We start from the raw sequence: 27089 nt of genomic DNA, 5'->3' as shown, positions 1-27089 counted from the left end.
AGCATCTCCAGCAGTACTACTTTTCAAGGAGCACAGTTTGAAGCTGTACTAGAGCATTATACTCAAGCAATTCCAAAGACACTTGGAGGGATAAGACTGACATATATTAAATGACAGCAAAAACAAAGGGAATACATAGGTACAATTACCAGCCAACAAGTATTTCTTAAATATAGTATCATGAAAGGAGTCCCAACTCTGCCAACTAACTGGGTGACCTCAGGCAAGTCATATTTTCTTTCTAAATTTAAGTCTCCTCAATTACACAATAAAATAATAATAATAGCTACTTTACAGGGTTATAGTGAAGAATAATGTTTGTGTCCATTACTGTAATCAATGCTTTACACACCATACCTCATTAAGACACATAGACACTAATATTATTATAGTTGTTGTTTGCTATCATCATCACTATTAGGAAGGCACTGTGGAAACCTAACCTGTCTTCTATATAATAATGCCAAGTACATCATCCCAAAGCACAGACCTAGTCATGTCATTGTCTTGACAGTGTCTTTGTCACTTGTCAAAAATTTTCTTTGGTGCTACAGCATCCTCATCTTGCTATTCAAGGACCTCCAAGGTCTACTACAAATCTACCATTACAAATTGATTTCCCATTTTGCTTTCCATGCATTCCATGCATTCCATGCAATGATCAGGCTCTGAGGAATTCCAACATCAGATGACCATTTAGAAAAAGATGAACCAAAAGGAGATAGAGAAGAAGTAGCCAAAGAGATAAAGAGAGGAAGTTAGAACTGTATGGTTCTCCATTATTCAGGGAAAGAAGAAAATAATCAACTGTTTCATATGTGCTAAGAGTTCAAGTCAGATGACAGTAGAGAGATAAAAGTTTGTAAAGGGCTTGTGAAAGAAGATGTTGAGTTCATTTTATACATAAGTGTAAGGTAATACCTAAATAGCCAAGTGAAACTACCTACTAAATGGTTAGAGCCGTGGGGTTGACTGCAATGTGTATCACTTCTCACTGGGAAAGAAGGAAGTGGAGTGTCAACTTGTGTGTTGAATATCACACATTCTCAAGGATAATCATTCTTTGTGGGAGTGAGTTGAGCATGATTACCATGTATTAATGTAGAAAAATGATTGAAAAGCATTCCAAGTGCTTTTGGCAGTAGAGCTTTATATGAGAACTAAAAGTTGTCAACAAAGCAGTTATAATTAAAGTCCTGAGAATGATAAGCCCAAGGAAAGATTAGAGGGGACCAAGACTAAGACTTAAGAAAAATCATAGTTAGGAGACAAGAGGAAAAGAAAGTAAATGAGGGAAGAAAACGGGGGTGTAGAGAATAACAGAATTTAGTATGTAACAACCTGAAAAAGAAAGAGAAAACAACAAATAAATCAACCAAAACAGAAGAACAGAAAAGGTAAACAGGTTTAAAAAGAGAGTAAACTAAATAAAATGGAATTGTTTTTAGTATAGTTGACATACTGTGCTACATTATTCTCAGGTGTACAACATAGTGATTCAACATGCATTATGCTATGCTCATCAAAAGTGCACACCACAAATGTAGCTCACCACATCTGCCACCATACAATGCTACTACAATACCACCAACTTTAATCTCCATGACTTATTCATTCCTTATCTAGAAGCCTGTACCTCCCACTCCCCTCACCCATTTTGCTCATTCCCCACCCCCATCCCTCTGGCAACCATCAGTTTGTTCTCTGTATTTATAGGTCTGATTGTTATTTTTGTTTTTGTTTATTCATTTTGTTTTTTAAATGCCTCTCTCAGTCTGACTTATTTCACTTAGCATAACACCCCCTAGGTCCATCAGGAAATGGCATTTTTATTAGATATTTGCCAATCATCAAGCAGGGGCGAGCTAATGTGTTCGTGATGAAAGAACCAGTGAAAAGGAATATGAATGAACAGACTAGAGAAAGAAAAGACAACTATAGAAGAAAAGTCTCTTAAAAGAAGAGAAGACATAAATGAGGATCCAGGTAAAATTGGAAAGTTTTAAAAAGTAAAAAGGAACACCACTTCTTTTGAAACTGAAGAAAGAGATGAGAAGAGTCAAGAACAGAAAATCTAAAAATTCTTGTTCCTGACCCTGAGAAACTGCCAACAGCTTAATGCACTCTTTAACACTAATATATGCCACAAAATAATAATGTTCAGACCTATCACCTATAAGGATAAACTTTAGATCACTTGTCAGCATTACACTCACCTTTACACACAGAGTGATGCCATGAGAGTGGTTCCATCTCTCCAGCCAAGAAGGAAAACAAAGCCATGGCTAATATATGCATCACACCTTTGATTTCAAACACTTTACCAGCTAAGATTTCAGTACATACTTTAGTTTCTAGGACTCCTCACTTACAAATCAATCTGTTCACATGCATTAAATAAATCTTCACTCCTATCTCTGAATTTTACATCAGAGTAAATGTATGTGGCTTACAGAATACCTCTCACTTTCAAAACTTACATTGTAGTTATCTTCTCAAATCATCCTGTCCATATGTCCCAGGCCCATATCTAGTGACTGAAAGTGAGATGGCTTCACACACAGATCAAGTACTTCCCAACTGCCTACACAATACTTCAAGCTGGGTGACACTGAGGAGTTTGCTGAGGATATCAATTGCACTATAAGAAAATCCTGCTGCATATTTTTCAAGTGAACACTAAGGGATGCCATGTTGAGTGTGTTCCAGCAATTAGTAGTTTACAAGCAATGTAGCTAATTAGCTCATCAGTCTTCAATGGAAGTGTTTCCATAAACATTCTGCCAGCTACAAGACACCATGCATGCATGTTAAAATGTGTTAGAACAAGAGTTCATCATCCCCTTTCAAATGAAGAATGAACTGCATCTCCTCAAGCACAATGTATTTCGTAGAAAGATTATTGTATTTGTGACTTTATGCTTATCTAAGAACACTCTTGAGATATAATAACAGTTAAATATATACAGCATCAACATAGCAATAGATGGAAATAATGAGGCAGCAGCTGTTGCCTTTGAAACCATATATAGGCTGTGAGTAATTGGTGGTAAATACCAAACATTTTATCTAAGTCCTAACTGCAATGTGGTTGAGCAAAATAGATGGAGCTGACCTGTTACTTAGGGACAGTTAACTAAAAATGAACTGCTATTTTCTCTTATAAATATACGTTCAATACAGCTGAGTTTTAAGAGAGAAGATGTTTCAACACAGGTGACCCAAAATGACACCATTAAATTTTTTAAATCTCTGTTTTCCCTAAGACACATTTTTCCCTTATACACAAATAAAAATGCATAAAATAATCAGGGAGGCAATAGGTAACATTTTCAAGGTTCAATATTGGAAATTCTATAATAGCATTTGTTGTTTAAGTAAGTAACCAAGTATACTGATAGGAAGATTTATTACACTTCTAAGATACCATTTTCCAGGAATAATCGTTTCTAGAAGTAATCGTTTTCTCTGACTAATATGGATGATAGTAAATCTTGATTTCTAATTCCTGCTAGAAAAAAAAGTCTATAAACCTGGGGTCTTACAAATCATGAAGATGAAGAACTATGGAAATGTATAAAGAGGGATAAATTTTTTAAATAACCTGAATACATGTATTATGTACGTGGCAAGCATGTGCATTTTTCAATACTAATGTTTACTTCTCACCAGGGAGAGGACAGTCCCCCAGCCATTAGCCATATTACCTACCCTGCTAGAAATACTCATGAGCCATGCAAACTGAGGCAAGTTGTCAGCTGCTCCTGCCCTAAGCTTTACAAACATACATTTGGGAGGCTCCTGCATTAGTAGACTAAATAGCATAGCATTTCTTTTAGTATAAAATGTCATGCCCCGTATTTGGGAAGGAGAACTATAGTTAGAGGGCCCTAATGGATTCAAAAATCTCCTCATTAATCTTCCTAGCCCTCCAACTGGCTCAAAGTAGCCTTGGTGGAGGCTCACAATTAAAAATAGATGGGGAAGTATTCTAGCAGAGGCAGGATTCCAACAAATTTGCAAGCCTCTCCCACTTGACATACACCAACATGAAGCCAACAGTACATGTTTCCAATTGCTGGCTCTGGTATTAATAACTGCCAAGACTGCTGGTGTGAAACTGCACATTACAAATAATTCATACCAAAGTGTATGGAGGTTTCATTAGTGCTATGGTACACATGTGTAGGCATCTTGTCTTGTCTGGGCATTATACAAAAATGCTGAACCTTAATCTTTCTCTGAACATTCCTGAAATCTCAATTATCTCTTTATACATTAAGAATGATATATTTTTATATTTATTTTACAATTGACCCTTGAGCAACATAGGTTTGACCTGAGTGGGTCCACTTCTATGTGGATGTTTTTATAAACAGTATTGCAAATGTATTTTCTCTTCCTTATGATTTTCTTAATAACATTTTCCTCTCTCTAGTTTACTTTATTGTAAAGCTACAGTATATAATATGTATAATATATGAAATATATGTTAATCAGCTGTTTATGTTACCAGTAAGGCTTCTGGTCAACACTAGACTATTAATAGTTAAGTTCTAGGGGAGTCAAAAGTTATACAGGGATTTTGAACCGCATGGGGATCAGGATCCCTAACTCCTGTATTACTTAAGGTCAACAATATGTTATTAGGAATCTAAAAATATATAATTATTAATAAAGCAGATAGTGTCTGCATGAGAAAACTATTAACATTATGTCTAAATGTTCAAAGGAAAAAGAATCAGATAACCTTTAAGAATTAAAAGTAAGTCTGTTTACTTGTTCACTACCTGTCTTCCCACTAAAATATATGTCAGCTCTATGAGGGCAAGCTTTGTCTGCCTAATTCACTTCTGTGAGCCTAACGGAGAATGGAGCCTGGCCTATACAAAGATTTCAATAAAAATTTAAATTTTTTTAAATAAAAGAGAAAGAAACGCAAGACTCTGAAAAAAGACAGGCTAGACATAGACCAAATCTTCCTCTCAATTTTATATGTACTCACCTATACTCCTATGGGAGAGATTCCTCTTTCCCTACTTAATGGTAAAACAAAGGAAAAGGGAGATCTAGAGTCACTATTTTATTGCTCCTTCACATGTACTTCAACAGCTCTTAAGACATACCATTACAGTGGCATTTACCAGACATTATTTCAACTGTTTACATGTCTACTTACCCCAATAGAGTATCTCTATATTCACAGGGCCCAAAATACAACCAAATACAGATACCAAATTTTTAACCAAAGTAGGTAAATATCAGGCAAATGTTGTAAATATTAACAAATGTTTACAAATGAATAGAGAAAGGGCATAAGAGACTAAATATGGTTTCTCTTGTAATCGTCTCTCTCTCTTAACTATACCTCAGTGAAATATTGACTATTCACTTCCTTTCTACAATCCTTCTCTCTATTTTATTCAAAATTGGAAAAAACTCTGAACCAGGTTTATTTAATATGTAACATAATTTGTGTCCTTTTCCTTTTTTTATCAAAGCACTGAAGAAAATACAAAAGAGTATCTTTTTGTCACTTGTAATTCAAATCTATAATTCCATCTAATTTTTTTTTTTACAACTGAAAGCAAAATCTAAAACCAGGATAACTGAGGAGCCTACCCTCTGTAGGGAACTCACAGTACCACTAAGTTACGTGTAAAGTAAATTTCAATTAAGTTTCCTCCACAACTTTAAATTTAACTGACAAATCTTTAAGACTTTTGCTAAATCCATATCACTAGTTATCTTCTTTTCCAAACAGCAAACTAAATAATGTTTATGAATAGAAAGTATATACATATAAAGACATATTTTTGCCTCTGTTATAATTCTCTGTTCTTTGCAATTTCATGTATGAACAGCAAATGCCACATACTGTATCATATCACTTTTGTAAAATTAGTTTCTCACAATAAGCCAAATAAAGTAATCTTATCATCATAAGAAATCCCAAAGAAACAGGCCATGTGTGTTTGCATGTGTCAAATGTTTCTTTTCTTTTTAAAAATAACCATCCAAATGTTTCATTTCAGAGATAATACCTGAAAAAGTACCAATCTAAAAAAAAATCAACTGCATTTCTATACATTAACAACACTAGAAATATAATTGATTTGAGTCCAGAAACATACCCACATATATATGGAAGTTTGGCATTTAACAAAAGTGACATATCCAAACTGTTTTTCAAAGTAGTTGTACCAAGTTACACTCCACCAAGCAATGTATAAAAGATCTTGTTACTTCAAAGTCTTTCTAACATGTCAGATTTTTAAATTTCTGTCAACTGAATTGCATAAAATGATACCTCTTTTGCATATCTCTGATCACCAGTGAAGCTGAATGTCTCTTTACATTTTCACTGTTTATTCCTCTGTAAAATTCTTTTTATACCAATTTTCTTTTGCTTATTGATTTGTGTTCTTTTGATTATCCCTTATTGTCAATATTTTCCCCAGTTGTGTCTTTTCATGTTCTTTAAGAATTTTTCGATATAAAAAAGTTCTTAATTTTTATATAATAGAATACATTAGTCTTTTCTTTACAGCTTTTTGTCTCATCTTTAATAAACTCTATTACATACCCAAGGCCTTAAAATATTCATCCTATTTTTAATGAGTTTTTAATATTTGTTTTTGATATTTGGATCCTAAAAATCCACCTGGTGATGACTTTCTGGTTATGATTATGAGAAAGCAAATGGTAGAAAGATTGAATAAGACAGAAGTCAAAAGAATATGGCAGCTAAGAGAAGGAGAAGCTGAGGAAATAGTTTTTCCCTCCTTCAGAAAGTCAGGGAGACAAAATTGGAGCTCTGAGTCCGCCTAGGAGGAAATCCAAAATATCTCATACTTTCAATTCAGATTTCTGAGGTGCTACACCCAAGAATAACAGCTAGCCAAAACTAGGCCAACCTTTAAAAATTAATTCTACAATCTGTCATACAAAACGCCCAGCATCCAATCAAAAAGTATCCAAGATACCAGGAAACAAAATGAGGTGCTTGAAAAAGCAAAAGAACAGACAATAGAAACAAACCCATAGGGATGCTTGGGTGACTTAGTGGTTGAGTGTCTGCCTTCGGCTCAGGGCATGATCCTGGGTCTGGGGATCAAGTCCCACACTGGGCTTCCTGCAGGGATCCTGCTTATCCCTTTGCCTACATCTCTGCCTCTGTGTGTGTGTGTGTGTGTGTGTGTGTGTGTGTGTGCCTCATGAATAAATAAATAAAATCTTTAAAAAAAAAAAAAAAAAGAGGGCAGCCTGGGTGGCTCAGCGGTTTAGCACCGCCTTCAGTCCAGGGCCTGATCTTGGAGACCCGGGATCAAGTCCCACGTCAGGCTCCCTACGTGGAGCCTGCTTCTCCCTCTGCCTGTGTCTCTGCCTCTCTCTCTCTCTCTCTCTCTCTCTCTCTCTCTGTGGGTCTCTCATGAATAAATAAATAAAAATCTTTTAAAAAATAAAATAAATAAAAATTTTAGAAAAGAAGTCTATAAGAGAGCCATATATCTGTATAGAGAAGTTAACTATAATTGAAATGTTCAAGAGAAATAATGGCAAGATGAAAACTTCAGCAGGGAATTGGAATTTGGAAAGAAGTTAGACAAATGAAAGCTATTTCTGTTTCCATAGAAATGAAAACTATTTTTTAAAAACAAATGAAAATTCAAAAATTAAAAATGTACAGCAAGTAATGTGAAAAGTTCACTGGATAGACTTACAAACAGATTGGAAGAGCAGGGGGAAAGTATCCTAAATTTAAACATATATGTAAAAGGGGTGTCTGGCTGGCACAGCTGGTTGAGCACCCTTCTCTTGGTTTCCCTCTGGTTATGATCTCATGGTCATGAAATTGAGCCCCACGTCCAGCTCTCTGCTCAGCACAGTCCACTTGAAATTCTCTCTCCTCCTCTGCCCCTCCCTCTACTCATGCTCCCTCTCTTTCTCTCTCTAAAGTAAATAAATCTTTAATAAATAAATAAATACAAATAGATAGATATAAAATTTAAATCTTTAAAGTATTTTACAATATCACAAAAATGAATACATGTTTTAGAATCAGAAGACTCTTTACTATTAAAATGTCAGTTCAGCACAAATTGATATATACATCCAATTTAATCCCAATAAAAATCCCAGCAGGCTTTCTTGTAAAAATTAAGAAGCTGATTCAAAACTTTCTATGGAAGTGCAAGGGATCTAGAATTACAAAATCAAGATAATTTTTATTTTAACATTTACTCTGAGGTACAATAATCAAGACAACATGTCACTGGTATAAGGGCAGACATACAAATCAATGAAACAGAACAGAGTTCCTAAGTAGACAACAGATAATGGTCAAGTGATTTTCAAAAAAGGTGCAAAAGAAATTCAATTGAGAAAGAATAATTTTTTTCAATAGCTATACTGATACTTCTATTGCATCCACATAATACTGAATCAAATGAATTCCCATATGAAAAAGAAAATGAATCATGAACCCTAACTCACACCATTCATAAAAATTTATTTCTAGGTAGATTGTAATGGCAAAACAATAAAGACTGTAGATGATTTCATATGAGAAGATATTCATTTCATATGAAATCATATGAGATTTTCTTGATTTACAATAGGCAAAGTTTTTTTTAACAGAACAGAAAAATCTCTTTCCATAAAGGAATAAGATAATTAACTGGAATTTTTCAAAATTGCTTCTAAATATCAAAAATGCTTAATATAATGAAAGAGTGAAGACATTTTTAATAACCGCAACTAACAAAAGACTCACATCTAGAACACACAAAAAGTCACTAGAGAAATAAAAATTAAAACTACAATATAAAACCACTACATATACTTGAATCAAAAACACTAACACTTACTAACACCAAGTTAGCTAGAATGTAGAGAGCAACTGGAATTCTTATACATTAGTGATGAGAATGTCAGTTGGAAAATCCACTTTGGAAAACTGTTTGGTAAAATCTATTAAAGCTGAGTGTATACCTTATGAACTAGCAATTTCATCCTAAGTGTAACCCAGCATAATGTACATTCACACACCAAAAGTAATGCACAAATAAGTACACAGCAGCACTACTTATTAAGGCCAAAAACTGAAAAAAAAAACTCAACTATCCATCAATCTAACATGAATAAATAAATTATGATCTATTCATCAATGAAATTAATGAACTACTATATGTTGAGATCTCACAAGTGTAACATTGAGCAAAAGAAATCAAACTCAAGAGATAGCAAACTATATGATCCTACTCACGTAAAGTCAAAAGAATCAAAAAATGAACCTATGTAAGAACCTAGGATAATTGTTACCTTTGAGGTGAGGAAGTAGTAACTGGTTGGAGGCACAAGGGGTGCTTTAAGGATTCTGATAAGTTTCTATTACTTGATCTGGGTGGAGGTTACATTGTGTGTTTACAATGTGAAACCGTATTGAGTTGTTCACAATAATGTATGCATTTTCCTATATTTCTTATTCTCAGTAAACCATTAAAAAGCTTTAAATATAACCAACTGTTTGACTTAGAAGCAATGTCTATACATTGCAGGGGTACACAAGAGGCTATAGGAAGGTAGCATATATGCTATAGACAAAACATGTAGTCCAAACAGTATAAACAATTCTTAGCTAATTCCTAGCTAACTGTTATGTGAATATTCTAAAACCACTTAAATAAAATACTGGGTTTAATACTTTGCCATTCTATAGATGTAAATATAGGGGTAACCTGTAGGATCATGAGGGAAAGATAAATAATCACTATGTGGGCCACCTTTGCTGCATCTCTACAAGTCTGCCTACTTATGACCTTTGCTTTCACCATCCTCCCTAATACTATCCATGCCCTTATCTTCCATAGGCAAATTCTTTAGGTAATTAAATGCTCACATTATTTATCATTTCAAGTCTCTAACTACAGCCAAAAAATTCAGTAAACAGAATAAAACAGAATCCTGTTATAATGCTACATAAATTACAGTCTTTAGTAGAAGAAATTTTCTAAATTAGAGTCAAACTCTCCTTGAAAATAAGTCAATAAATATATAAATAAAAATATCCTTCTACCTCCAATATTTTTTCACTTTCCCAAATACTTTGAACTTATTTTTTGCTCTTCGTTAGTCCTTCATATTATGCCACTGGGCAAAGCCCTTAAAAAAAAAAGGCAGGAAACTAAAATATGTTTCTAGTATCAAAGAGTTACTTGAATCAGAATTCATTCTCCTGATACTTCAACCCTACCACAGAGCTAAAATTCCTTCCAAGTTTTTCGAAACAGTGCTCTCACTGTTACTATCTCTGCTATCCATAGGATAAGCATTGGCCATTCCCCAAATTCCAGAACCATTTGCCATTTCACTGCTTTCCTCCCACACTCAAGTGGCGGTAGTTCAATTTGGCAGTTTGTCAAAAAGAATCAGAGTATAAAGCACTTGGTGATTTTTAACCAAATGTATTTGTTGTGTATACAGCATATGCCATATATATCACATAATACGATTTCACACATTATAATAGAACACAGTGAAGGATGTACTGCATAATCCTAGAATCCAAACATATTTCTCTTTGAGACCTTCTCTTTAAAATAATTTTCTTTTATTGAGCCAAAAACTGTTAACTTACTTTTCTTAGAGATATATCGTTTCACGACAACTTATGCTATTACTGTTCTCTGCTAAGAATGACCAATGTCTTACATATTATTGGTAGTTTATAAAAACTATGTTTTCAAATACACTACATTATGTGACCAAAACAATACCAGAATAGCATTCATATTCCTTACCAAAAGACTCAGAAAAAAAAAAACATAAAAGATAATATGTCATGAATGCAAAGATAAGGGCACCTGGGTGGCTCAGTGGTTAAGCATTTGCCTTCAGCTTGGGTCACCATCCCCAGGTCCTGGAATAGAGCCCCTAAGTCTGCTTCTCCTTCTGCCCCTTCCCCTGCTTGTATTCTCATCCCCCCTCTCTTTCTCTCTCTCTCTCAAATAAATAGATAAAATCTTTTTTAAAAATAAATGCAAAGATCAAATCATTACATAATTTTATAATATAAAGTGACAAAATTATGCTCCATTTTTTATTTATTTAAAAAAAATTATCAGGTGGTTGTTATGATATGTTATGTATCAGGTATTGCTCATCAGATAACACCTGGTATTTGCCACCTTCAAGGAATTTAGAGTCTAGATTTACTGAACAAGTAAATCAAATGTGGTGTAAATCCTATGAAAGAGATGCTCAGAGTCTGCAGGAACACAGAAGAGGGACATCTAAATCAGCATAGCATTATGAGGTCAGTATGCAATTCCTGGAAAAGATCTGGGTTGAGTTCTGTTGCAATGAACGATTGGCTGATTGAAAGGGAATAGCTGGTAACAGAGGTGCAGAGGCATAAGGCCATTTAAGATACTTCAAGTTCTTGTTTGTAGGAAAGTTTGAAAGGGGGACAGAATCAGAAAATGAGAAAGAAGAGAATGATAGAAGACCAATTATGAAATGCTGAGGGACCTAGGTTTAAAAGTCTGAACTTGATCCAGAAAGACAGTCCCTCTAATCCTTCAAAAGCTATTTTAAAAGGATTTTAAGCATAGAAGTAAAATGAGCATATTTTCATTTTTAAAAGATATATTTGGCTTTGGTATAAGTTAAGGCTAATGCAGTAATCCTGAATTCAGGAGGCAACATCAGTAATGGAGAAGAGGGAAATTTCTGAGAGACAAAAGGAGACAGAATTTGTTAAACTTAGAGACTAACTGGAAGAGAGGGTGAAATGATAAATGAAGGGTCTACACTGACGTGATGACTATGTGGATGATAGTACCAGGACAGAGAGGATAGGACAAAGAATGGGTCTAAGGTAGCAGGGAGGAGTGGTGAATTCATGTGAAATTATCTCAGGTATTATGGTTTTCTTAATATTTTCTGAAGAGTCTCAGTAAAATATAAATCACATATAAAGTTTATATATAACAAATAAAAAATAACTCCCCTACATTTGACCTAAAGTTTATTAAAAGAAATATATTCATTTTCATTATTTAATTAACAAACAATTCCTAATTTTCATAAAGTTATGTTGGGAAGGGAAATATCCAAACCCACCAAGTCTCTTCACAAAGCTGAACAGGACATATTTAAGTTTTCTTATCCTCTCAAAATAGTTCCTTGCAGCAAGCTCATACAAAAATAGGGCAGTTCTTTTAAAAACAGACTGCAATGAGACTTACATTCATTAGAAAACCGTTGTTTTTACCTAAGTAAATACATCAAAAGGTAAAAAGTACATGTTCACTTTATAATATCAACATAGCAACAACTTGATTTATGCATAGGTTTTGCAAAGCATTTCTTTTTAAGTTTAGGAATTCTAAATCTCTAGAATATAAAAAAAAATGTACTCCTAAGTGGTCAAGTTCATAATTTGTTATTTCCAACTATTAACTAGGAATTTTATAATTTATTTATGTGTGAGAAAATACACCTTCAGCTTCATTAGTCATTTCTCATTATATTCTATGACAAAACAGGATACACTTCTCTTTGTTTATTATGGGTAGACTGCGGCACATGATGGAGAGAAGGTGGCCTACAGGGAAAGAACTGGGAGTAGTACTCTTGAGCCGTGGAGCTAATGAGCCATTCCGCCTCCCACAGCGAGCTCCTCAGAGCTCTACAAAAGACTAATAAACTCGAGTCAACAAAAACAAAACACTCACAAATCTAATTCCATAACTAACACCCTAAGGATATACAGTTTGCTCCCAACCAGAATTAGTGTACTCACTTTCTTTGCGCACTTCCTCAAGTGCAGAAGCAAGTTCTTCTTTTAAAACTGTAGCTTCCTGGGCAATCTTCTCTCCCTTGTCTAATAAATTCCAAGTTGCTTCCTCCACAGAAGCTAGAAGGACTCTGGCTCTTTTTGAACGTCCTTTTTTCCTGTTGGAAGGATTCTGGGGACAATTGACAAGTGTAGTAACCTAAAATTGGAAAAATATAAGCCATTCATCAGACAAATTGTGAGAACACAGTCCTGGAACATCACAGCCCAAAACAGAAGGAAGTATTTCATAGTAACATGATTTATTCCTGGTACTACTGGTAAGCCCTCCTAAATCAAGTCAAGGCACCAACAGCAATATTATCAGCCACTATGGAACTTCCAATAAAGATTAAAAGGAAAGAAGGAAGAAGGTGGGAAAGGAGAAAGGGAAGACATGAGGAAAGAAGAGCCACAGGAATGGAAACTTATCAAGTTTACTACTAAAACAGGTAAATATATTACATATATTTTATATGTATGTATAAATATTTGTATATAATATTTATATCACTTTGTAGCCTATAGTCCGTATTAAGAGGGAGGCAAAATAATCCTAATTAAGTCAGTAAGTATTAGTCTATTTAGGGTGAGTATAGAGATTATCAATGTTGAGGGGGTAAGGTACCATTCTGAAACATGAAACACTTATTACCTATCTCAGAGGGACAAAACCCAAATCATTACTATGACCTACATATTGGCCTTTTGTAACCTCTCTTATCTGTCTCCTCCACTCTCCCCTAATTCAGGAGGTCTCTCAAACAGGTCTTGTTCTGAGTTTCGCATCAAGAAGATTTTCTTGACAACCCATCCCCACTTTCTCTGTCTCTTCATTCCACTTTACATTTCCTCAAAACACTTACCAAACCTGCTATTTTTTGTTTATATGTTTATTTCATGCTTCTAATACTAAAATGTAAACTTCATGAAAGCAGAAAGTGTGGTTTTTTTCTCCAACACCCATAACAACACACAAAGTAGATGTCCAATATTTATTATGTAAATGGATTAATGAATGGGGTAATTGAAAAGAGGGCCTTTTTAATCCCTATATTTTTGAATTGCCTGAATGTGAGCATTATTAGTTTTGTAAATTCATTTAAAATAATAATAAACTAATAGTAAGAGCAATATTTAGAGATAGAAATTAAGCACCTGGGGTGCCTGCGTGGCTCAGTCATTTGAGCGTCCAACTCTTGATTTCACTCAGGTCATGATCTCAGGGGCATGAGATCACGCTCTGCATCAGGCTCCACAATTAGCAAGGAGTCTGCTTGTCCCTCTCCCTCTAATCCTTCTCCCACTCATGCTCTCTCTCTCTCAAATAAATAAAATCTTAAAAAAAAGAAGAAGAAGAAGAAATTAAGCATCTATATTTGGAAACTAAACCTCATACAAAATTACACTGTAAAAAACATCCACTTCTTAATTACACCTTGGATACCAATCATAAATTTGATTAACATTTTTATAAGCAAATCTGGAAGATCCCTATTGCAGAGGAAGAAAAAAACCCTGTATCCAGTATTTAAAATGGAAGCCATGAAACTCCTATGGAAAGCTAGAATCCTACATATCATCAAATAGCCAAGGCATTTTATAATAATCATGCACCACATGTTTGACAATGGACTATACATAACCTTTCCTGCTCTGTAGGCCCTAAAGGTTTGGCTTGTTTATTGCTTATAGAACACAACATATTTGTTTACTTGTGTATATGGATCCAGTTTTTTAATTAGGAACTGAGAAAGAACTTACAAGCTATAGGGGAAATACATAGTTGAAAATAATTTTTGAATTATTTGAATTCTCCTCCTCCATCCACTAGACCCTTTGCTTTACTCTAATTTGCTTTATTCTCATGTTCACAACCCAGAGTGCAATGCCTTGTAGCAAGTCTTTGTTCCCTTTTTTGGAAAAGAACAATCATATTATCCTACAAGACTGTGTGAATGTTAAATACGTAAAATGTCTTGTAAAATGCACAACATGACACAAATATTGGTTGACATTTAATGTTCATTTTCTAGTCCATTCCCCACATGAATCAAAAAATGTTATGAGATCCTTGTCCTGGGGCTACCCTCGTGTTGCTCTTGGTCCTCTGTGCTAAATGTGATGAAGTCAGTTAACAGAGCACATCCTATATGTTTTACAAGCAGTGAAATAGGGCCAAGTGTCTTTATTATGTATTAAATAAAGATGATAATATGCCTGACTTATTCATGGGTTTTCACATACTCCAAAAGGCAAATATCTCACTATTGTCAATCTAATTTATATATTAAGAGTTAAAAGATATTTGTTCAGATTAAGACAAATTATAGTACCTAGTTTAAAATCTTTGTTTAAAATGAAGAATAAGTATCATTGTCTAAATGTTCCTTCAAAATGTATTTTAAGTGCCACAATTCATGATGCTTCCCACTGAACATTCCTCTATTATTGTTCAGATCTTCCATGCGCCAAATGTTTTCCATAGAATAGCCTGAGCTTTGAAATTAAAATGAGCATTCCAGAAATGTTTTGTTCCTTATAATAAATGCCAAAGCAGGAATGTGAAAAGAACATTGTATAAGAATATTGTGCTTCCAAAAAAAAAGAATATTGTGCTTCCATCGAAATAAATGCAACTGCAACCTGCAAGTTATTCACATTTATAAATCATTTCTACCTATGTCTTCTGAAATACCCCAATATCGTTATTTAATATTGATTAAAGTCAAGTGACACTTTCAATGATTCACTTTATTTCAGAAAATAAAGGTGGCATGGTAATCCTGTGAGGGGAAAAAAGAAAACTAAACCTTTCTTCCCTCCCCCCCTCCCCCCCCCCCCCCCCCCCCGCCAACTTACCTACAGGATCTAACCAATTCCCTTCAGTGACTGTGACTCAGGATAACAGATCACTTTCACCAAAGGTTAGGGGTGCATTTGTTATCTGAAAAAGTCTCTCATCTCTTGGAGGAATATCAGCAATCAGTAAAAATTAGATTTCAGGTTATTCTGTAAAATAATTCCCATTTCCTCATGTCTTTTTTAGTATAAAATCAGTTATATTTTCATAAGCAACACAAAAACTCTAGTTGGCAATTACAGTAAAGATGATTCTAATGTAAGTCCAAACCTATGTCTTGCTAACCTTTCTTTTTGTCACTAATGTACAACACTCCCCTTCTTCTCTTTCTCAGACCTTAGAGGGTTCCTCTAATTTGGAAAATTTTTGGCTCTTTTTTTTTTTAAGATTTTATTTATTTATTTATTCATGAGAGACACAGAGAGAGAGAGAGAGGCAGAAACACAGGCAGAGGGAGAAGCAGGCTCCATGCAGGGAGCCCAACGCAGGACTCAATCCCAGGTCTCCAGGACCAGGCCCTGGGCTGAAGGTGGCACTAAACCACTGAGCCACCTGGGCTGCCCAAGTTTTTGGCTTTTAAAGAGCCTGGTTCACTCACTTGTCTTTAGTCTGTCAGTCTGAGCTAGGCTATGGACACATCTTCACACATACATACAGGAATGAGCTCCCCTACTGAAATGGTCCTACATTGCATACTTCAAATAATCTGAAAAGAAGAAATGCTCTGTTTTATTAATTCTGTAGATTTATTTTTTTATTTAAATTCAATTTGCCAACATACAGTACATCATTAGTTTCAGATGTAGTTTTCAATAATTCATCAGTACTCATTACATAATGTGCTCTCCTTAATGCCCTTCACCCAGTTACCCTATTACCCCCACTCACCTCCCGTCAGCAACCCTCAATTCTGCACATTTAAATTCCATAAAACCAGATATATTTTTAATGTCATGTAATATTTGTATACTAAAACCTATAATACAAAAAAAAAGGGTTTTCTAATCTTTTCTAATTTAGGTGTGCTTTTCTAGATGTTCCAAAGATACTGAAAATTAAACTGAGATGATTAGTGAACCAAGCCATCAACTGTCATTATATAGAGCAAGTCTGGTGCATAATAGGAGCATTGCAGAATATGGGAATGAGGCTTAACTTACTTTGATTTGTTGCATTAGTACAACAATTTAATATTTCAAATGCTAGCTTTGTAGAAAGTCTTCTCTAAATGCCAACATGGGTTAATACATTCATATTCTATAACCATGTTCTTTCTCAATCCACTTTTTTAAATTCTACCATCATTGTAGTATAAAAAGGCCATGTTAACAGCCATCTTATTCTTATTTATTAGCTAAAACACTGAATTTTAACCTTCTTCCAATAGTTCACAGGAATTTTCAGAGCTACTTTTGCTTCCTTGAGTTAATTTTAATGTGTGAAATAAAATATAAGGCATTTAAGTCACATTAATTAGCTAAAAACTTCAGAGTTCTGAAAGAAAGTAAAAGGTAGAAAAATAAAATTGTCTATAGACAGTAGTCTACAGTAAAACCAGAAATCTTTTAAAGTAAAAGTATCATCTACTCTTTGGAGGAGAGGGTCCCTTCTTCAAGTTATTAATAATTTCAACTGTTATTTATTTCCTTCCAAAAACAACCTTCACTGTGTTAACAAAAGTACTGTGGAAGATTGAAGTATTGAGAACTCAGCAAATGTATACCACTCAATTGACATTTAACACTCGCCCTATACCAACTACATTCTTCTTTTACATCATCTTAGGCCAATAAACACTTACTTAGCACATGTTATGTTCAAAACAATATCCTAGACATTTAGAAAATAAAGATGAGTATGCTCCGAGAGATACACAACTAGCTGCAATATAAAAAGCAGAATAATAACTACTTAGACTTATAAGTACAAAGAAAGTGCTAGAGATGGCAACCATTCACAAGGATTAAGTAGGGCTTCCAAGAAGAGCCTTTAAGAACAGTTTTCTACAGGACAAATAGTAGGGAAAGAGAGCCAAGTGAAGGGAACCACAGGCAAAGGGGCTGAGATTGAAATTATTTTTGTTTGAGTGGCAGATAATCAAGTTTGGCAGACTATGGGGTCAAAACTGTTCTCCTCCATTTATATTTCTTATCTCAGGGACTGACACCTCTAAACGAAGGCAAAAATTCAGAGGTCATCTGAGCTACTCCCTATTATCCTCCTCTCTAGGTACTTTAAACTATCTCTTTAAAAGCTTTAGTTTCCATCACCTCCTCTTCAGCCCAGGGCCACTGCTTCTCATGGGGCTTTCCAGATTACTCCCCTGGCCTACACTCCTTCCATGCTATCTTCATGACACAGAAGCAGCACCTCAATTTCAGTCTTATCCTTCACTCTATCGTTACAAAAAGTATATGCATTGATTCTGGCCCTCATCATGTGCCCCAACTCATCTCACACTTTCATAGAGCTATCATTCTACAATGCAAATCTGAAATGCTTGCATCAGTTTAAAACCCTCCAATGGTTCCCAGCTGCCCATAAGATTAAGTTTAAAACATGATTTGGATAAAGTCTAAAGCATGGTTTATGAGGCAATTTATGATCTCACTTCTGTCTAAATTCACTCCCATCTTCCATTTGTGGAGTTTTCCCACAAACCACTTGTTAAGCCCAGAACAAGAAATGTTTGGCATAGTCAGCCCGAAACATCCCTCCCACCCCACCCCACCCTATGTATCTCTCACATCACTCATTATAACATTTTGTAATTAGCTGTTATCATACCACCTCCCCAGCTTTACCATGAACTCGATAAGGGCAGCAACCATGACTGCCTCATCCTAAAAACCCGGAGCTAGCATACTGTAAATAATAAATAAGTAATGGTTTACTTAATGAAAAGTGAATGAAACTCTCTAGATTTTGGAGACCTTAAACCAAGATCCGTAATGTTGAATGATTTGTTCAGTTGCAAAGACAGCTGATAGCTAAGTCAAAATTAAAATTTAATTTCAGCCATAGCACATGGTAGTTTTCATCAAAAGGAATTCCTTAATGCAGGATATTTTGTCATTTCCCGCGTGTACTACTATAGGAAAGCATGTCTCCATTCCCATAGCTTATTTGAAGTCTGATCAGTTCAGAGTGATCTAGAATCAAGTATATACTTATATTGAGCCTTTTCTAGCCAAAAAGAAGAAAAAACACAGTTCACATAGTTCATTTTCAAACTATAAGTAAAAAAAGAACAGGCACACTATTTTTATTACTGATTTTCATTTTTTTAACATTTATTTTTTTAAAAGACTCGTTTATTTATTTGAGAGAGAAAGAGAACATGTATGCATGTGAGTGCAATGTGAAGGGGTCAGAAGGAGAGGGAGAAAAAGTCTTAAGCAGACTCTGGGGACTCCATCTCATGACCCTGAGATCATGACCCTGAGATCACGATCTGAGCCAAAGCCAAGCGCCAGTCACGTAACCAACTGTGCCATCCAGGTACCCTACTGATTTTCACTTTTTAATCCTTATATTGGTTTGCCAGGCCTGCTGTATAAAGTACTAGAGAGTGGGGTGGCTTAAACAACAAAATTTATTTTCTCACTATTCTGGAGATTGGAAGTCCAAGATCAAGGTGTTCACAGGGTTAGTGATAAAGTAAGCCTTTCTTACTGGCTTGCACTCTTCTCATTACCTTCTCACTGTGACATAGCTTTTCTCTGTGTGCATGCATCCCTGGTATCTCTTTCTGTATGTCCTAATCTCCTTTTATAAGGACACCAGTCATCCTGGATTAGTGCCCACCCTAAACACCTCATTTTAATTTAATTACCCCCCTAAATGCCAAATCTCCGAATACAGTCACAATCTGAGGTGCTAAGGACCAGGACTTCAACAAATGAATTTGAGAGGGATACAATTCAGCCTATAATAAGTGTCACCACTAATGACACAAAAAGTATAAAACAACCATCATCTTTTAAAACATAATTTAGGGTTTTGTTTGTTTGTTAGATTAACAACACTGCTAGCCAAGCTATTACTTGGAGCTACGGAGGGATGATAACAAAACACATGTGGATCCCTCTCCAATTCTCCCAGCCCTCTGGGCCATGCAGATGGCATAACAAAGCAAAGAGATTTACATGTCCAACACGAACAGCTGTAGCCAAATGTTCTAATCCAGGAAGTATACTTATTCCTAGAAAAAAATATGAGCTTAAATACAACCAGGAAAAAAACACACGCTGACACTAATATCAAATATTAGTTTCCTCCAGTATTTACTTAGCTACTTGCCACCCAAAAACAAAACAAAACAAATCTGGACTCCACATTTCATTTATTCAACAAATATTGTTGGTGCACTTGCACTGAACCTGTACAATATGTCAGTGAGCCTCATCCTACTGAGGAGAGACAGAGAATAAACAAATACATACATAATTGTGTAACATGATACTGAGCATTGATCTGTGCTAAAAAGAAAGTAAAGAAGGGCAAGAGAACAGATATGTGATAAGGAAGGGCTAGTTAGAGGTAGTATCAGAGAAGGCCTCTCTGATCTGGTAAAAATGACACAGGGGAATAAGATATCTAAATATCCAAAGGAACATTTTCCAAACAGGAAAGACAAGTACAAAGGTTCCAAAATGGAAGTTTGACTATCGTGTTCCAAGAGCAACAGCAAGGCCAGAGTACTTAAACAGCAGAATCAGAGCATAAGAGATGAGGGCAGGCTGGCACTGAGGCACCAAATTGTATGGGCCTTGGAGATCACCATCCACTCTAAATTCTATTCTTGTAAAAAAAGAAAATAATAATAATAATAATAATAATAATAATAATAATAATAAATTCTATTCTTGTGATTAGGAGCTATTCAAGGCTTTACAACAGGAAAGGAACAAGATCTGACCTAAAATTTAAAAGGATCATTCTGTCTGCTCTAAAGAATAGATGACAGATTAGACAGGGGTCAAGGATGAAGGGTGAGAAATGGAGAAGGAAAAGCAGTTCGCAGGCTATTACAGTATCCCAAGTGGAGACTACCTTAGGGAGCATTCACTGGTGGATGTGTTGAGAAGTAGCAGAATTCTGGTAAATCTGGCAAGACAACAAGGTTTGCTAATAGATTGGTTATGGGTTAAAAAGAAACAGAGAATCACAAATGACTCTGTGGCATAGGACCTGAACAGCTGGGTACATGCAGATACTGTTTACTTAAGGAGATATGAGAAGGAAGAAAAATCAAGAGCTGAACTTTGGGCATTAGGATTAAGATTGCCTATTAGAGTTGTTTATTTAGAAACTAATATACAGTTCTTGAGTTGAGAATGATAAGGGCTGGAAGCATGTTTATTATAATTTACGTTTTCATTGTAATTATTTACATATAAATGGTTTACTGGTCTTACTACAATCTCAAAGATGTCTGAGAACAGTATTTTTTTTTAAATCATGAGACTAGATGATATCTTCCAAAAACAAAGTACAACTAGAGTAATTGCAGGACTAAGCTTTGGGCACCCCAACCTGTAGAGTTAGTATTTTTAATAAATCCAACCATTAACCTATTAATCACAGGATATGTGGCTTTTGCCATTTTGGATGTGACTATTACTTAGAAAAGATACTTGTTTTATACAGAGCAATAAGTCAAAGACAAATTTAGGCTTCAGTAAAAAAAAAAACAAAAAACAAAAAACGTAATCACACAGTGTCCTTTATAACAAACAAATGTTTCCAAAATTGTGGTGAAAAACTATCAAGATATTGAATTAAGCAAACTAAGGAAAAATTATATTCATGTTCCTATTTATACCTAAATCAAGCATTAAACCTTTTGGTGAGTCAGTAGTGAAGTACTGATTTAAAGAAGTGATAAGCAAGGAAAAAGAAAGGACAATTATTTTCCATCAATAACCACTGAATGCTTAAAGGAAACAAAATAAATGAAAAATCCAATCAAGCCAAACCTAACCCTAAAATGAAGAATGGGTTGACTTCACATGCAGTAGTTTAGTCATGTGACATGGTCCATCCCGTCCAACATTCCTCTTTCAGCAGTGACTGATGGTGGGATTTGGTTTTGATCCGTAATGCTGTGTCTCACCTTTGTTTAATAAGCAACTATAACCCTATCAACTGTAAAGTTGAATAAACTATGCCGTATGCTTTGCCAACACAAACTTATAAAAGTTTCCTGCATTTTGCTCCCACTATTTGTTGCCAGATTCCTTTTTCCCCATCTACCCTAGGCCATGAGATTTGCTCCTTTTCTCTTCTAACATAAAACTCCTTGTTACTGAAAATAACCAGGAGAAATTTGCCTGCTAATCATGTATAAATAAGAGATAACAAACAATAAGAAAAGGCCATAATGATTAGATTCGTAGAGCTGTATGGTCAAAATGCTAAAGTAATACAAATGCAGTCTGACTACAGCCCGTAAGCTATTTAAAGGTTAATGCTCAGTTTAAAATTGAATATGCATAGCAAAGGAAATAATCAACAAGATGAAAAGACAACCTAGGGAACCCTGGGTGGCGCAGTGGTTTAGCGCCTGCCTTTGGCCCAGGGCGTGATCCCGGAGACCCGGGATTGAATCCCACGTTGGGCTCCTGGTGCATGGAGCCTGCTTCTCCCTCTGCCTGTGTCTCTGCCTCTCTCTCTCTCTGTGTGTGTGACTATCATAAATAAATAAAAATTTAAAAAAAAATTTTTTTTAAAAAAGAAAAGATAACCTATGGGAGAAAATATTTGCAAATCATTTATCTGATAAGGGGTTAATATCCAAAATAAATAAAGAACTCATACAACTCAACAGAAAAAAAATTCAGTTATAAATGAGCAAAGGACCAGAGGACATTTTTCAAAAAAAGACTTACAGATGACCAAGAGTTACATGAAAATGTGCTCAATGTCACTAATCATCAGAGTAATACAAATCAAAACTACAATGATATATCACCTCACATCTGTTGAATGGCTGTTATCAGAAAGACAGGAAATAGTAAGTGTTGGCAAGGATGTGAAAAAAGGGAACTCTTGGGCACTGTTCGTGGAAATATAAACGGTGCAGCCACTACGGAAAACAATATAGAGGTTCCTCAAAAAATTAAAAATAGAACTACCATATGATCCAGCAGTTCTACTTCTGGGTACTCTTAGAAGAAAATGAAAATACTAACTCAAAAAGATACAAGCACCTCATGTTCACTGCAGCATTATTCACAATAGCCAAGATATGGAAACAACCTAAGCATCCATCAACCAATGAATGGATAAAGAAATGTGGTGTACATATACTACATATACAATGGAATATTATTCAGCCATAAAAAATAAAATTTTGCCATTTGCAACAACATGGATGGACTCAGAGGGCATTGTGATAAGTGAAATAAGTCAGAGAAAGACAAATACCATATGATCTCACTTACATGTAGAACTTAGAAAACAAAACAAAGGGCACCTGAGTGACTCGGTTGGTTAAGCATCCAATTCTTGATTTTGGTGCAGATTATGATCTCAGGGTAATGAGATCAAGTTCCACATTGGGCTCCATGCTGAGCATGGAGCCTGCTTAAGATTCTCTCTCTCTCTCTCCCTCTCTCTCTGCCCCTCTTACCATCCCACTCTCACTCTCTCAATCTCTCTCTCTCTCTAAAAAATTAAAATAAAAACAAAAACAGTTCACAGATAAAAGGAACACAGTGGTGGTTGACAGGGAGGTAGAGGGTTAGGTGAAATGGGTAAAGGGGGTCAAAGGTACAAATTTCCAGTTTCAAAATAAATAAGTCATGGAGATGTAATATACAGCATGATGACTACAGTTAATAATACTGTATTATCCACCATTTGCTTTGACATGGATGGAACTGGAGGGTATTATGCTGAGTGAAATAAGTCAATCGGAGAAGGACAAACATTATATGGTCTCATTCATTTGGGGAATATAAAAAATAGTGAAAGGGAATAAAGGGAAAAGGAGAAAAAATAAGTGGGAAATATCAGAAAGGGAGACAGAACATGAAAGACTTCTAACTCTGAGAAACGAACTAGGGGTGGTGGAAAGTGAGGTGGGCGGGGGCTGGGGGTGACTGGGTGACGGGCACTGAGGTGGGCACTTGACAGGATGAGCTCTGAGTGTTATTCTATATGTTGGCAAATTGAACACCAATAAAAAATAAATTTATTAAAAAAACGATTTAAAAAAATAATAATACTGTATTATATACCTGAACGTTGCTGAGAGAGTAGGTCTCAAAAGTTCTCATCACAAAAAATAAAATTTATAACTTCTATGTATCATGATGAATCTTAATCAGATTTGCTATGGTGATCATTTCACAATATATACAAAACTGATTCATTATGTTGTACATCTGAAATGAATAATGTTATATGTAAATTATTATTCAATTTAAAAATAATAAAATTGATTAGGTTGTGTCTGCCTCATTGTCAGCATTGACTCTAAATCAGTAAATCTGCCTCAGTTTTTATAAAAATTTAATATCAGTCAACAATCTTGAATCTTATTGGCCACTCCTTGCCCTTTGATGCCCCAAAGTCCCATCTTAATAACATTATGATATTACCACAGTCCTTTAATTCTAAAACACCATTAATTATAACAGATACCATCAATTACTTCTTTTCAGAGTGTAAGTATAGATAATATTTTGTCAATATTGAACTTTCCAAACCAAGACTGAGCCTTGAGGTCTATTCCCCGGGCGGGCGGGGGGGGGGGGGGGGAGTTGGAGAAAGAGAGAGAAAAAAAAAAAAACAGAACAAAAACACCATTGATCAGCTTTGAAAGTCAAAGCAGATTCTCTTGTGGTCCCAAGGCTGAGCCATGAGGCCTATTATCCCAGGGACAGAGAGAAGTTTCAGAACAAAAATAGCACTGATCAGCTTTGAGTTTCAGAGTGGATTCTCTTGAGATCTTAAGAAAAAAAATAGTTGTTGGAGCCATTAAAGGAAAAGAAAATTATTTTCTAAATGATTTTGTCTCCTATCTAGCAAAGGCTAGATCTGATAGACTAGCTCATTGAGTTTTATGAAAAAGGTCAGATAGAGGGGGCAAATTAGGGAAGGTTTCCTCACCTAGCCCCAAAAGATTAGTAGAAGAAAGGGCTGACAGTAATTAAGACAAATAAGGTACATCTCCTTATTTCTCCTGTCTGAGGTTCACTCAGACTGAGGAGCTGTGTTAGCATGATTGAGGAGAAATCCTAAAAACAGAGACTTGGTTCCATTTATCTTTGGAACTCTGGAAGAAAACTGCTTCGTGGGCTGCTCTGAACAATCTCTGGGGGCGGGGGGGAAGAGTGTCATCTTGGCATTCACAGTATAATCATAAGTAGAAGAAAGAGTAGCTTAGCTTTCCTAAGCCACTCTTGATTCCATGAGGCATGGATAAGCCCCATACCATCCTAGATACCATGAAGGACAATCAAAATGTGGCTGTGCTAAAGACTGGTGGGCCTACCCTGAGTCCACCAAGGTGAGAAGCAAGGTAATGCTGCAGCACAGGCTGAGAAGTAGATGGATAATGCCAAACACCTGAGGGAGGATGTAGCTGGGATTGAAGGGTCTAAAGCACCACCAAGCATCCTGAGAGAACGATGGACCCTAACCAAGATGAAAGAGAGTAGTCCACAAATTCTATCACTATAAACTACAAAGAAAATGCAGAGAGGCACCCACAAGATAACTATGCATGAATCCAGTCATCCCTAGAAGGTCACCAGTCCAGAAAGTATCCCAAACCAGCCACTTTGCAGCAATAGGCACTAAGTCCATCTTCCACTGCCCTGAGGTCACATAAGCAACACCCCCACTCAACCACCATTTTTGATCATTTTATCTAAAAAGATTGAGTATTTACCAAAAGAGACTGTAAATAAATCTGTTAATCCTTATAAGCATCAAAAAAGAAAACTACATTAAATGTTCATATCTGTTGTACCCTAATTTCAGAATGTTAAAAATGTGAGGCAGAAAATGTGTCTAAATTGAAGAACCACAATATTTTTCTTTATCGGGGTTGAGAATGCAAATTGTGTCCTAAAGGAAAAAACTCAGGGTGCCTGACTGGGTTAGTGGGAGGAACATGTGACTTCTGATTTCAGAGTCATGAGTTCAAGCCCCATGTTGGATGTAGATATTTTAAATAAACTTTTTTTTTTAAAGATTTTTAAAAGACTCATCTGAAAATCACAAATCACATTTGTTAATAAGCCTTAGTTTGTAGAGCATTCAGTACTGTAATACTATATATATCCAAATTCAGCTATATCAAGGTTAAGGAACTTTTCCAATAGTAAAAGTTATTTCTATATTATAACCAACTATGCCTTGGTTTCAAACATCCTAAAGGAGAAGCATTAGCTCTGGAAAATATTCTCATTTCTTAGGTCATGTTTCATAGGGACTGTGGGCTTAGTCAATGTGTGGGATAGGCAAATCCTCTTCAGAAAAAAAATGGACAGGTCCCTCAAAAAAGGACAATCACTCTGGGCAGCCTCTTCAGAGCAAAGCAACAAATGAGGTGAGAAATTCCTGGAGATCTCACCATTCTGTACTAGCAGATAGATAAGGGCAGTGGTTTTCAACTCTGGCTACACAATGTTGCAATTTAAAAGTTAAAAACCGGGCAGCCTTGGTGACTCAGCAGTTTAGCGCCACCTTCAGCCCAGGGCCTGATCCTGGAGACCCGGGATTGAGTCTCATGTTGGGCTCCTTGCATGGAGTCTGCTTGTCTCTCTCTCTCTCTCTCTCTCTCTCTCTCTCTCTCTCTCTCTCATGAATAGATAAATGAATTTTTTAAAAAAATTTAAAAATTTACAGTCTCCAATCCCACCTTCTCAAACTTTACTGTGATGCAAATCAACTGTGATCTCATTACACCATAGATTCTGATTCAGGGGGTCTAGGGCAGGGCGTAAGGGTCTGCACTTTTTTAGGACTTCCTTGAGCTGGAAGCTGCAAGTCCATGGACAACACTGACATGGCAGCAAGGTCCCACTCCAGTGGCTATACAATACAATCACCTGGGAGGCTTTTTAAAAATACTGTTAATAGAGTCCTACTCAAGATTCTGATTTAATTGCCTAAGCTGTGGCAAATTCCTTCCTGTGACAATTGTTAAGTTCCTTAAGTGATGCCCTTGTATAGATAAAGTTGAAAAGCACCGATGCACGTGATTATAAACTTTTTCATGTAATAGGACACCACAATTTCAGACTTGTGCATTAATGAATCTCTTTCCTCATGGCAATTCCATCCCAAATAAAGTCCACTAAAATCAAGATGCCATGGGTACTCAAAAACCTTAGAGTCCACCTAACCTTGTCCCTATGTGGATCC

General features: G+C 35.6%; 1 protein-coding gene across 3 annotated transcripts in view; it reads right to left on the bottom strand.

The window, feature by feature from the left end:
- Nucleotides 1-27089, bottom strand: part of CTNNA3 (catenin alpha 3) — a 1663516-nt gene that overhangs the window by 1592106 nt on the left and 44321 nt on the right. For all 3 annotated transcript variants that reach the window (XM_055308926.1, XM_055308927.1, XM_055308929.1), the window contains exon 3: nt 12809-13001. In XM_055308926.1, coding sequence (XP_055164901.1) covers nt 12809-13001 — 193 coding nt within the window. The remainder of the gene's footprint in view (nt 1-12808; nt 13002-27089) is intronic.

This window comes from Nyctereutes procyonoides, unplaced genomic scaffold (assembly GCF_905146905.1).
Source record: "Nyctereutes procyonoides isolate TBG_1078 unplaced genomic scaffold, NYPRO_anot_genome, whole genome shotgun sequence".
Lineage (NCBI taxonomy): Eukaryota > Metazoa > Chordata > Mammalia > Carnivora > Canidae > Nyctereutes > Nyctereutes procyonoides.
The sequence above is the reverse complement of the archived record's forward strand: the minus strand, read 5'-3'. Positions and strand labels throughout refer to the sequence as shown.